At 24.9% G+C, this 13,771-nt stretch overlaps 1 protein-coding gene across 3 annotated transcripts; it reads right to left on the bottom strand.

Moving 5' to 3' along the window:
- Positions 1-274: 274 nt before the first annotated feature.
- On the bottom strand, positions 275-7,039 carry LOC112799735 (3-hydroxyisobutyryl-CoA hydrolase 1). Of its 3 annotated transcripts, XM_025841767.2 has the most exons (14): positions 6,876-7,037; positions 6,183-6,263; positions 5,626-5,694; positions 5,066-5,129; positions 3,986-4,065; positions 3,824-3,907; positions 3,482-3,566; positions 2,703-2,788; positions 2,196-2,317; positions 1,422-1,482; positions 1,032-1,133; positions 807-908; positions 675-716; positions 277-593 (listed from the first exon to the last, which is right to left on the bottom strand). In XM_025841767.2, the coding sequence occupies exons 1-14, from the start codon at positions 6,918-6,920 to the stop codon at positions 456-458; spliced, it is 1,161 nt and encodes a 386-aa protein (XP_025697552.1). In that variant the 5' UTR covers positions 6,921-7,037; the 3' UTR covers positions 277-455. The 3 variants fall into 3 exon arrangements, with proteins under 3 accessions (XP_072092634.1, XP_025697553.1, XP_025697552.1); XM_072236533.1 differs by lacking the exon at positions 5,626-5,694 and having other exon boundaries at positions 275-593; positions 6,876-7,039; XM_025841768.3 differs by lacking the exon at positions 1,032-1,133 and having other exon boundaries at positions 275-593; positions 6,876-7,038.
- Between the last annotated feature and the right edge of the window lie 6,732 nt (positions 7,040-13,771).

The following is a 13,771-nucleotide window of genomic DNA, read 5'->3' as shown; positions in this document are numbered from 1 at the left end:
TTATTTAATTATATTTTAGTAATAGTTATATATTTGTCTTTATTACTACATGTTATAATAAAATTATATATTTTTTGCGACAGTTAAAATTTTTTTATTAGTAACTATATAAATGTCACTAAAATCTTTTAATGATAAAAATATAAAATAACTAATATCTCATTACTAGAAAATATATTAACAATTATTTTTGTTACAGTTAAAAACAAATAAATAAATAATCTCTAAAAGTGATTTTTTCAATAATATATTATATATATAATTCACATTCGTAGATGAATAAAGGAAGCATATTATGCCCCCACAAATATATATATTAACAACGGACAACATAATTAACTTTATCGATTATCCAACATAAATTTTGGATATAACTAAAATTAACCTTCAACTTTTATCCTTTTTTTTTCTCACTTAATCTTCACCCACCAGAGCTTATATCTTGAATTTAATAATTATAATCTGCTGGCAGTTATGATTGGAGAATGGAATCTTTGAGGAAGTTGTAAAGGCTCCCATGCATGGTCAGTGATATTTGTAAAGTGTTGCTCCACCATTTCTTCACTAACCAACTCTAGCTTTGAAGGCTCCCACTAGTCCAAAGTATGAAAATCACACTTAGCTTAACAAGGGAGGAAAAAATTATAAGCCAAGTAATTATTTATATCTAATACCTTAGGCTTGTTGTCTTTATCAAACAGCTTTGCTCTTGAACCCTATTAACACGTTTTAATTTGAGTAAATTGGAGAGAGAGAGAGAGAGAGTTGTTTAGCTTATTCAGCGGAAAAATTGTTCAAATATTCACCTCGTAGAAATCGTTGCTCACTGTTCTTTTAAAGAGATGGCTAGCAATGTTATAATCCCTGTGAAGACATTGTTCAATGTTTTGTATTCTACCTTTTCTGATCTGAAAAATATCGATGCGAATTCATGATTTCAATCACTATTTAATAGTTAGTGCAAAAAATAAAATTTCAATAACAAAGAATTTAGTTTGGATATAATATTTTCCCATAGTATATATACTTACAGATTTTAAGAAAATCTTAAGACTCATGGGACTTGAAGAACGCATAGAGTTTAATGCATTTGTTATCCACTTTTTTTCTGCTCCATTTTCTAATTCATTTTCCTATATAAATAATTTTAAAAATTATAGTTCCGTTCCAAGTTTAATTTCAACGTAACAGATATACTAAATAATATACATGCACATGTATTATAAATCAACTATGCTAAGGATAAAAAAACCATTAAATAAATTATTTATATAAACTATACAATAAAATATAAAATATATATTGAAATAGAATTAAATAATTAGTCACAAAAAATAGAATTAAATAATTATATATTATACATAAATTAATTAAATTAATAATTAATTTTAGTATACCAATAATATTTTTACTGTACTTACCAAAGATTGAATTATATCTTCCACTGTCCCTTTTGAGAAACATTTGTTTATAATCTCCAATCTATTTTTCATAGTCGTAGAAATAGGATTCATTACATATTAGAATTTATAATAATAACTCAAGAATAATAAATTAAATTTATATTTATCAGATGTTGTCTGAATGCATAATAAAAAATAAAGTATATATTTATAAGTTAATGATATAATTTGATCATAAAGATTAAATCATCCTAATATCAAACTAAATAATAAACATGGAATTAATATGTAATATATCTAGAAATTATATTAATTTATAATATCTTAAAAAATAATTATATTATATGTACAAAAAATTATTTACTTAATTAGTTATTCATATAAAATACGAATTGAAATATAGAATAAATAATTTTTAATTAACTGTCTCATAAATAGGAGGTTGAGTATTTTTTATAACTTATTTAATTGTCATTAAAGAAATATAATTAGGATAATATATTTAAATTTTTTTAATAACAATTGAACAAGTGTTATAAATCATTGAGAATATTCAATTTTTTATTTTATGAAAAAATTAATTAAAAATTACTTATAAAAATTAAAAAAAAAAATCATATATATGTATATTTAAATACAAATATATTGTGGCTGATCTTATTACTAATTTTTTATATGCAATTAACCATTTTTATCTTGAATATATTCTAACGGTTAACATGCATTGTATCAATTCTCAAATATCTTAACTAAAACTAGAATAAACATTTTCTTGTTGACTTAATTAATTACCTCTTGAAAGGGCTATCCTTTTTCACAGTTGGTTTCTCTGTGAAAGTTTCTATTAAAGCAGAAACTGTTGATACATTTGAAGAAGTAATAGCTTGTAGGGCATTTTCCAATGCATTAAGCTTCTATTACATAGAATAAAAAACAAAAAATATAGCATTGATGACAAAATATGAAATAAATATATGGTTACGTTACGAATCCAATAATTACAGGCAAATCTTCCATTACGGAGAAGCTTTGAAATAAAAGAATTATTTTTGAAAATTATACATATAATATTTGTTAAATTTATACATAATGTTTACGATGGTTATATGATTTCGGTAAAAATAATTAAAGTACTTTTTCAATATTTAAAAATACTTCTTAATTTAATTAAAAGTAAAAAAAATTGTAAAAAAAAGGCATTACTTTTAGAATTTAAAATTTAACATAAAAGAAATAATAATTTAAAAAGAACTAACTGATATTAACTAATTTTTTTCCTAATTTAACTCATAATTTCACCGTAGAATGGATGAAATGTGTAGCTAATCCACATGCTGCCATTTCTATTCCGTCCAGACGAGCTCCGGTTAGTCCTAGGTACTCCCCTACATATAATAAATAAATAATTAAAATTTTTCATTAATCAAAATAATTAAAAATTAAAAATTATTGTAGACATTTTATACCTATCCCTCTTAACTTTTGAAATAAATAATTTTATAACAATATTACACATATATGAATTATAACCCGTTATATATAGATATATAAATTATATTTAAAATAGTAACTGATTTTAGTCATCAATAAGACTAATCGTTAATAACAATCAATTTATTTTTTAAGATAAAAAAATATTAGTAGTCAAATTAATTCCTATAACAAAAATTAGCAATTTTAGTTGCTCATTAAATATCGGTTGCTATTTGTTTTAATATAGCGACCGAATTAGTAATTAAAACAAAAAATTTTAGGCTATCAGATCAATCGGTCGCTAAATCAATTTTTATTTTTAATTTAGTTATTGATTTTACAATCAACATAAAAACAGACTAAAAAATATTGTTCGATATAAATAATTAGTTGCTAAATCAATTATTAAATAATATAATAACAATTAATTTAGTGATCGATATTGTTTGATGCTGATTTAGTAATCTTAAACAAAAATCGGTCACTAATTATTTTTAAGTTTAGGGACCACAATCGGTTGCTAAAAGTTTAATATCAATTAAAAAAAAATCAATCGTTATTGAGGTAATTTTTTATAATGAGAATCATGTGAGCTATCTAATTACCAAAATAGCCAGGAAGCCTAGATAAGAAGTAACTTGCACTCACATCTGGAAAAAAGCCTATATATGTCTCTGGCATAGCAAATACCTACAACAAATAATAATAATAATAATAATCGTGATCCATCAAATGTCAATACATTTATTTATAGATCAATGCTAAGATAGTTCATCATCATCGTCGTCATCATCAAATGTCAATATATACATATTTTTTTATAGATCAAATGCCAAGTTAAATTAGTGAAACTTTAGTTTAGGTTTGTATAGCTTTTTATTATATTTGTATTAAAATTTTAAGAATGTGTAAGTGGACTGAAATTGATCTTATCTAGAGAAACATACAGCTTTTTCAGTCACAATTCTAAAGGTTGTATTCATGGAAAGACCCGCTCCTCCTCCCATAACCACTCCATTAATCACAGATACCTGTTTCAACAATTGAATATAAAAATGTAGTGTATTAATAATAAGGAGAAGAATAATATATAATAATTAAAAACTCACTAGAGGCTTTTTGTAGGTCGCTGCCAAATGGTCCAAAATGAGTTGTTTTCCATAAAATTTCAGAGGATAGGTCCAGTGTCCTGGTTAGATTCAAGTAGGGGTTACAAAATAATATAATCTCTTGATAAATTTAAACCACCTAATTCATTATGAATTTAACTAAAATACAGATCAAACTCTGTCTTTGTTATTTTTTAGAAAGACACAGCGATATTATCTAAAAGTAAAGGGACACTTTAGTCTACAGCATTATTATTTTAGGACATGCAAATCTTTTGTTAAAAAAGTCTACTAGATAATTAGAAAAGTTAATTTTGTAGGGATTTTATTTATAATATGTTGAGTTTAACAAACTATTAATATAAATTTATTTTTGAAAAATTATTTTATTAAGAATGTTTAAATGAAGATCATTATTGTCAGTGACGTCAAACAAAAATAATAATTACAGTATTAAGATCATACTTTTTAAAAAGAAAAAATAGCATTATAAAAAAATGAAAGAAACAAATATTATGGTATTAATATTAGTATTGATGGTAGTAAAAAAGATAATGATAATAATGACAAGATATGATTGTACAATTAAAATAGTAAAGATAAAAATTATAATAATAATAATAATAATGATAATGATGATGTAGAAGGTGGTAATTGTGATGATAATATATAGTTTTTAAAAAAATTTGTGAGAGAGGAGTTTAAACCCTCATAAACTATAAATAAATTTTTTTACAAAATTACTTTTTGTTATTATTAAATAATTTTTTTAACAAAAGTGTATTGCGCTAAAATAATATTTTAGAGACCGAAGTATCTTTTTTTATAAAAATCGTTTTATCTTTTAAAAAAGTGAATAAGAGTCGAGTTTTATTAGTCTTTATTCAATTTGACCATAAAAAAAATGGTTTTGTTCTATACGTTATATTCAATATGGTTAAAATTGAAATTTGAAAATTTAAAAAATAAATGAAAACCGTCTTATTTAATCAAAATCATAATATCAAAAATTAAATCGAAATTTTACCTATTTTGATTATGTATGTATGTTGATGGTTTTTATTTGTGGGTTATATATACCTGTGAGTGAGGAAGAAATTACAGATACTACATCACCTCCGGCACAAAATCCTTTTCCATTTCCCTAATTACCATTGGGAAATATGTTAATCCAAAAACATATATATAAGTCCACCATCAATATATAAATGCCAAATACTGTTTAATTTGAATTATAAAAGTAAACATAATAATAAAATTATTAGGATAAAGTGGTAAAGTATATTTTTTATTCTTAACATTTATAATTTTTTAAAAAATATTTTTAATGTTTAATTTCATTTAATCTTTTTTCTTTAATATTTTTAATTTTTTTAATTTTATTATTAACATTTTTGAATTGTGTCAAAATTATTTTTAGTCATTTTTTATTTTGTTCATAATATTTTACATGATAAAACTAGTATCTACAAATAATTTTGATACAAATTAAAAATATTAAAGATAAAATTAAATATAATTAAATATTAAAAATATTTTTAAAGAAAATTACATACATATGTTATGAATAAAAAACATATTTTATTTAAATTATTAATAACAAGAAAGTACATATATATTTTAAATGACGATTTGATTACCTTTAATATTACAAGTTTAACTGAGGAGTCAGTCTCATACATCCTTAGATTCTTTAAAATTTGAGAAACCTGAAAAATAGTAAAATCAAAGATGTTTATATATATATATATATATATATATATATATATATATATATATATATATATATATATATATATATATATATATATATATATATATATATTGATCTTCCTCGTTACCCTTATTATATTTATTTTCTATAGACAATATATAGTGGCCCCAAATTGTTACGAAAAGACAAGTATAAAAACAAATATTTTATAGTTTAATTGCTGAAGGGTTAGAAATCACAGGCAAAATATTAGTTCTCAAGTACTGAGGTCTAATAAAAGGAGAGAGTGCGCAAATTAAAATCACTTTCGTGCATTATATAATATGAATTACTACAATTATTTGTGTATTTAAATTATTTTTTAATTAATAAAAAAAACGAATGTTGATGGTTAAGAAAATACTAATATATGTTATAAATTATACGTGTAGAGGTACTAGGTAGTATACTTATTTGCAAATTATTAATATTTAAATTACTTACCATTTCATAGTTAAGGCTATTTAACTTGTGAGGCCTATTTAGTATCACCAACTTCACAGCAGAATTTCCAGCGGAAAGTACCTGCAAGGAGACATGCATATTCTTATAGTTGAACTATATATCATTAAATTTATTGTTAGTTATTGCATGCTTCTTATTAGAGAATTCATAATGTGTACTTACACTTCTATAGATATAGTTGAGTCAAATATTTTTATTAATATAAAACTCATAACTGAATTTTTTTTTGTAATTTTTTTTATAGAAAAGATAAAAAAATAGCTGTTGTACATAACTAATTAGTAAAATCATAAGAACAATTTAATCAATCATTATTACTGTTGAAATATTATTTAGTTGAATTTATATGTATAAGTAGTTTGTAACTTATGATATATATGTCATATAGTAAATACATAGATATTTTTTCATTTTCTAATCTCTAATCTCTTATCCAGGGTTCTAAACATTACAACATATGGTAATAGGAATATCATAATATATAGGAAAGAAAAGATAACTTTTAATTAATCAATATTAATTTTTTTTAAGAATTATAATTTAAGATAATCTAGAATTAAGAGATTAACATATAAGATCTAGAATTTAAAATAAATAAAATATTTAAAAAAAAAAACTCTTAATAACATTACTCAAAACAAAGAGACTTGAAGAAGAAGAGAGAAAAACAACCTGGTTTATTGGTTGTGTGTCAAACTTAAAACTCAACAGAGCCATGGTGCAATTTAGTTATGGTCTATATAATGAGACAATTCTGAATGTGATATATATGTATATAGAGAGAAGTGCATGTTTGAGCACAATACAACCCTCTCCATGACTCCATCTCTATAAATAATCACGAGAATAATAATAATGAAAAAAACGCTCGTGAACTAACACGCAAAACGATAAATAAAATAACAAGGCTTCAATGGAGCTTTCAATTTGTCTACGATATGAACCGTTATTGGTTGATGAGAAAATAAAAGAACACCGTGGAAAGATTCAATGCACTATAAGTCAAGTGCAACGAACCTTCTTATTCTCTTCTTCTCATCTTTATTTTATTTATTAATTTTGTGTTTTAATTTATATTTGGATCGGAGAATGTATTAACTTGATGTTCCATTATTTTCTTCGTTTTTTAAGTTTTGTTTCTAGTGGTCCTAGATAATAGAATTAACGAAGATGGAAAAAAAATAAAGTATAATAAAAGAAACTAAGATTTTCATATGATTTTACCTTAATAATTTTTTTTTTTTGAGATATTTTGTTCTTAAATTACTTGAATAGGAATGGTAAAAATATATACCTGTAAAAACAGATATGAAGATTTATAGGAGTTTATATAAAAAAAGGGCTTAATTTATATTTATATTTATCAAAATTTGTATACATAAATAAATATAGTTTGCACTCATATTTACTAGAATTTATATATATAAATTTGATGTTTGTTTTAGATTTTTAATTAAATATTAGTCAAAATTACTAAAAACTATTAGCTCTAAAAAATTTCTGACTTTTTAACGTGAAAGTTATATAGATATTATTGATAGTTCAGGGAAAAAAATTAAAAATAATTAAATATTAGACTTTTTTTTGTCATATATATAAGTTTTATTTGATACCATGTTATGAGTAACTATATCTACTAAATTTAAATTCTTAATTTATTTATTAGATGCGTGCACACAAATGAGTATATGTATGTATGCTGTTGCTAACAAGGAATAGTTATAAATGGCTAATTAATTAGTCTAGAATTTAGAATGCTTTGATTCTTATTAAATCAAATTTAATATATAGAAGTGCCGACAAACTACTTATTTATGAATGATTTTTTTTCTGTTATTTAAAGGAAAAAAAATTAAAATAGAAGCTTCTTCTTTGATATTTATTACCAGTTCAACACTCAAACACACAAGTAGGGCAAGAAAAAAAGGCTATATAAAATTAAATGGTGGGAACTTCAGAAAGCTATGAGTATTGAGTAAGCCATGAAAGATAAAGAAAATGAAAAATATATCATCAAATTGCTTGCATGGGTTTAACTAGAAAACGACAATCAGCGGGTAGTTGTAACTTTTTTTTTAATTTAAATAAAAAATTTATTTTCTATTTTGAATCATTGTAGACAAAATTATGTTTATGTATATTATCTTTTAATTTCGTAACAACTCAAATTTGCATTCACTAGCTGCAAAATTGTAAACAATTTTTTTCTAAGGTGACCTACTTTAAAGTCATTATTATACAAATATTCCTTCTTAATTTTACTGACATTAATGATGAAATTGAGATGAAAACACGTTATTTTTCAATTTTGCTAGTATGTAGTGGATTCGAATTTGAGGTAAACAAAAATGTTTCTAATTTCATAATTCACTACAACAATATAGATTATTTTTGAAGGTTATAATGTGTAAAAGAAAATTAAAATTTGTCAAAAAAATAAATTTTGATACTATTTTAACTATGAAAATATGTTAATAAAAGTTTTGTCAAAAATAGTATTTTTAACATATAAGCGATTGTGAAAAAAATTTAAATTTTATTTTGATAAATATTGGCTGTCAAAAATAATTTGTTAGAAAATTTTGAGAACATATTTTCTGTGATACTTATTAATTGTCAAAAATACTATTTATTTTGACATTTATTGACTATAGAATATTCTCAACAAAAAATTTTAACAAAGAATGAGATGTGATCTTGAAACTAAAGAATAAATTGAGATTTTGAAGATAAAGAATATAATGAGTAGTATAATTCTAAATTGAGAACAGTGTGATGTCAAAATTAACAGAGCCCAAAAAAGAAAAAAATAGTAGAGTAAATTAAAAACAAATGAGTGTCAAAATTGAGGAGTAATTTCTACGGTCAAATTTTTCGTCAAGAAAATATAAAAAATTTGATATTTGTGATATTTGTCAAAAATATATATTAATTTTGACATTTAATTATAATGTTAAAAAATAAAATGTCAAAATAACTCTATTTTCTTATAGTGATTTGCGGGTGCATTAGTGCAAATTTCAATTTTCTTTAATTTTACTGGCACCACCATGTAAAATTAAACTACTTGCAAAATTAAAAACTAATATATAAAATATAATTCCTTCCATAATAATTTAAAATAAAAAAATATTTAGATAAAAAGAACCAGTTGTACCCAGGTATATAAGACTTCTTAAAATAATACTCCTTAAATTCTTTGTTAAACCCAATAGAATATAAAGTTTAAGTTTTTGGTTTCAACTTTATTCTTCAATTTAATACTTGCTTAAACGAACTATATATTAAATTAACTATTAAGCCAACTTAAATTAATTATATAAAATTTAATTTTAATATACTAACAATTTAAAAAAATTACATAATTATCTACTTGAATTCATACATTTAAATAATATTTTATGTTAAAAATTTAAAATTAGTTATTTTTATTTATATGATAAATATAATTATTAAATGACTTTGTAAAATCTTATTTTGTTGTATTATATAAAAATTAAATTCTAAAATATAAACATAATAAGTCATATTAAATACCAATATTTGTAATACTAGACAAATTTACGTATATATAAGTGTTAAACTGTCAATTGAACCTAGAATTTTAGAGATAATTTTAAACTCTCCAAAATAATTCTAGCCCACAACCCTAAAATTATAAAATCATATTTTATAAATCCTAACCCTAATTAAATTCTTCCAACAAAAATTAAAACAGAATTGACCCTACAAATCTTAAAAACCCTGAATCATGGGAAATCCAACTTTAATTTTACCTATTCTTCGTTCCTAATACAAATTGTTCAAAGAATTACCTCTACAATCTACATTACTCCGTGCTATACTAATTACTTTCCTTCAGTTTTTCTTTTCTTTCTTTTAATATTGCTAAATGATAATATTGGATGAAAACGTATCTTAATGTTAAATGTTTGTCGCCTATATATTGGATTTAATGAAAAATTGAATCACTAATTTTTCTTTTGTGCTAACTGCTGCAATGATCATTTATGTGAATAGCAAGCAGCCAAGCAATTATTTTACTGGGTTTATGCAAAACGATAAGATAGATATTTTTATGATGACATCTTTACATAAAAATAATATTATAAATTATTAGATGAATTAATATGTTTGACTAAATATATTTGATTAATCGTTTAAAAATTTATAATGTCATTTTTATATAAAGATGTCATTATATGAATATTTTTCAAACGATAAATTTTATATCTATTAATGAAGATCGAGTATCAGAGAAAAGCTAACTAATAATAATATAAATTTTTTCTTTTTCTTCTTGGTGTTTGCTTCTTTTTCAACACGTGGAAATCGACTAATATTAAAAATATAATATAAAATGTGCTCTACGTTATTGTTGTACAGTTTTCATTCTTTTAAATCATGGAAAAGTATATGAAATCAAGACGTTACCAGCTAAAAACTAAACAAAATCATATTAATTTATATTAATTATTAATTTTAAATTTTTTAAATTTAAAATTTAAAAATTTAAAAATTGATTAAGTAAACCTAATTAAAACCTATAAAAACATTCTTCTTATCTTTTACATTAACCTATCCACTTCCAACAATTACACACACAGACCTCTCTCTCTCACCAATGCTACTAGGGTGACCTCCATGCTCTCCGCGACGCCCTCAACAAGCACATTTAAGACAACTATTTCAACAGGAAGTTCACCTCCTTTTTATTATTCTTGTTTTTTTTTGGGTTAATTTTTAATCTCTTTTTCACTGTTTTTTCTCTATTTCTTTTTTTTTTTTTTTACTTTTTCAAAGGGAATAGTAGTACTGCATTAGAAAATAGAAACCTATTATTCCATACAAGATCCATGGAACTAGCTTTTATTATTATTAAGCGGCAGCAACTGTCCCTGTAGTATGAAAGGAGTAGCCTCGTGCCATGTTTGGGTAGCCAGATTGTGTTTGCTTCTTTTCTTCTCTTTCGCTTCATCTCAATTATAGAAATATAAAAAAAAAACATTCATTTAATATGAAAAAATAAATCCTGCTAATACTTAACAAAAAAATATTCAGTTAGTTTTAGTAAAAATAATTAAATATCTATAAAATTTAAAAAAAATTATGAAATTCTTAAAAAAATAGAGACATTCGCATTTGTAATACAAAAAAATTCGAAAAAAATATAAAAGAACATTCATTTAGTATGAGAAAGAAACATTCTGATATTTCGCAGAAAAAATATCCATATATATTAACTCGTAGAGATTTTGAATTTATCCAAAGATGTTTGGCTAGTTTTTTACTAATACTTTTTGGTTTTCTAGCATTATTCTTAAATAATTGATCTATATACTTAAAACGAAAATTATAAATTTGATAAAAGTAATAAAAGAAAGATTTGCCAGTCATTTATAGCTTATGTTGTACAGTTTTTATTCTTTTAATATGATTAATGTCCATTATTAATATTTATTTTTATTATTTTTTTATTTTTTACATATAAAAATATAAAGAAATAGAACAAATTAAATAATTTTTAATAAATTTTATATGTGTTATTGAAATAGAGAATATAAAAAAATTAAGTGATCCGTAGATTAATTTTAAAATTTTCAGTCTATAATAACTTTGAACTCTAAAACCTTTTTAAAAATTTGACCCTATTAATTATAAAAAATTTTTATTCTTCTAATCTTATAAAATAAGGCCAAAGTCCTATAAAGCCAACCATATATGTTAATACTTAATCACACCTCAGATACATTATATATACATACAGGAAAGATTAACCCCATATGTTTACTTTATCTCGGAATCAACCGAGATGTGACATGCATGCTGACCAAAATAAACGTATCAATGCATCTCATATATGTGATTATTCATCTTAGAGTCACAACTTTTGAGAAATACAAATTTAAATGTTTACCTTCAAAATTTATATAATTTGTTACGATTTAGATCTTAGTTGAAATTAAAATTTTTGTTTATATATAAAAAAAGGCATAAATTTTATTTTTATGTAAAAAAGTGTAAAATTTTTAAATTATAAATTTTTAATATAAATTTTAGATAAATATAATTTAAATTAATGATTTAATTTAATCAAATAAACGTGTGTAAATTATGAGTTGTGTTCATACCCTGGATCGAGCTGTATGACCTGAGCTGATTGACGACATGTCGATCGACCTCTTTAGGTTAGGATTATCCAACCTCTTCTCAAAGAGTTCGACCAAAGCATCAGAGGAGCCTAAAAAAAGGGCCTAAATAGAAGAACATGACCCAAGTTCAAAGGCAGCCCAAGCCTAGGAAGATAAGGGTGGTTCCCTTAAAGATGAAGATAACTCTACTCAAAGATAAGATAAGATAACTACCTTATCTTCAGAAAGGTCACTCCACACCATTATAAATACACTAGAGCACCCAGGTATAACGCATATTCTGATTTTACTAAAAACCTGCTTAATACCCTTGCTAACTTAAGCATCGAAGTTCCTTGTAGGTACCACCACCTTCCGGTGACGAAGGATCAGCACCACCACCAAGTCCAACAAGTCGGACACGGCGGCTCCGGCCACCATCATCAAGTCGGACACAACAGCTCCGACCAGTACAGAAGATCTCGTCCGAGATCGACCTACAGTTTCAGGTAACCCTCGGAACATTGGCGCCGTTGCCGGGGAACCTGGAAGTCATTCCCTCATCATGGCGGACAACCTTGACAACGACCACGACTCTGATCTAGAGAACAGGACGCCGCATAAGAGCACGGACGCTACACCTAAAGATGCATCTCAACCAAATAAAGACAAGAATTCATCAAGTACAGAAATCATGGAGGCACTTCAAGCTCAACAAGATCGCCTCAAACAGCTCGAAAAAGAGACCAAACATCAACGAGAAGTCGAGAGGAATCTTCGGAGGGAAACTAGGCGACGCCGAGAGATAGAGGACAAGCTCCTAAAGCTCGAAGTCGAACTCAAAACCAAGACTACTCGATCCAGTCATGAAGAATGCCCCCACAAAGATCAAGACCCATTCACTAAAGAGATCATGAAAGCCAAAGTCCCAAAGGACTTCAAAGCTCCCGATATGACGTTGTACGATGGCACATCAGATCCAACCATCACCTCAATAATTTCATAAGCAGAATGTATATCACTGACGCCTTAGGCGCTATTCGTTGCAAAGCCTTCCCGACTACCTTAACAAAGACGACAATTAAGTGGTTTGACACTCTGCCTCCCAGATCCATCACAAGTTTTGATCACTTAGCCAAAAAATTTCTTGCTAGATTCTCTATAGAGAAGGACAAAGCCAAACACGCTCTGAGCCTATTAGGAATCAAGCAAGAAGATCAGGAGAGTCTTCAAAGCTACATGGAAAGATTCAACAAAGCATGCCTGGACATACAAAGTCTACCAATAGAAGCAGCCATTATGGGTCTCATCAATGGCCTGCGAGAAGGACCCTTTAGTCACTCCATATCAAAGAAACATCCAACATCTCTAAATGAAGTGCAGGAACGAGCCAAAAAGTACATTAACATGGAGGAAAACTCTTGACTATGAGAGACC

The sequence above is a fragment of the Arachis hypogaea genome, chromosome 5 (assembly GCF_003086295.3).
Source record: "Arachis hypogaea cultivar Tifrunner chromosome 5, arahy.Tifrunner.gnm2.J5K5, whole genome shotgun sequence".
Lineage (NCBI taxonomy): Eukaryota > Viridiplantae > Streptophyta > Magnoliopsida > Fabales > Fabaceae > Arachis > Arachis hypogaea.
The sequence above is the reverse complement of the archived record's forward strand: the minus strand, read 5'-3'. Positions and strand labels throughout refer to the sequence as shown.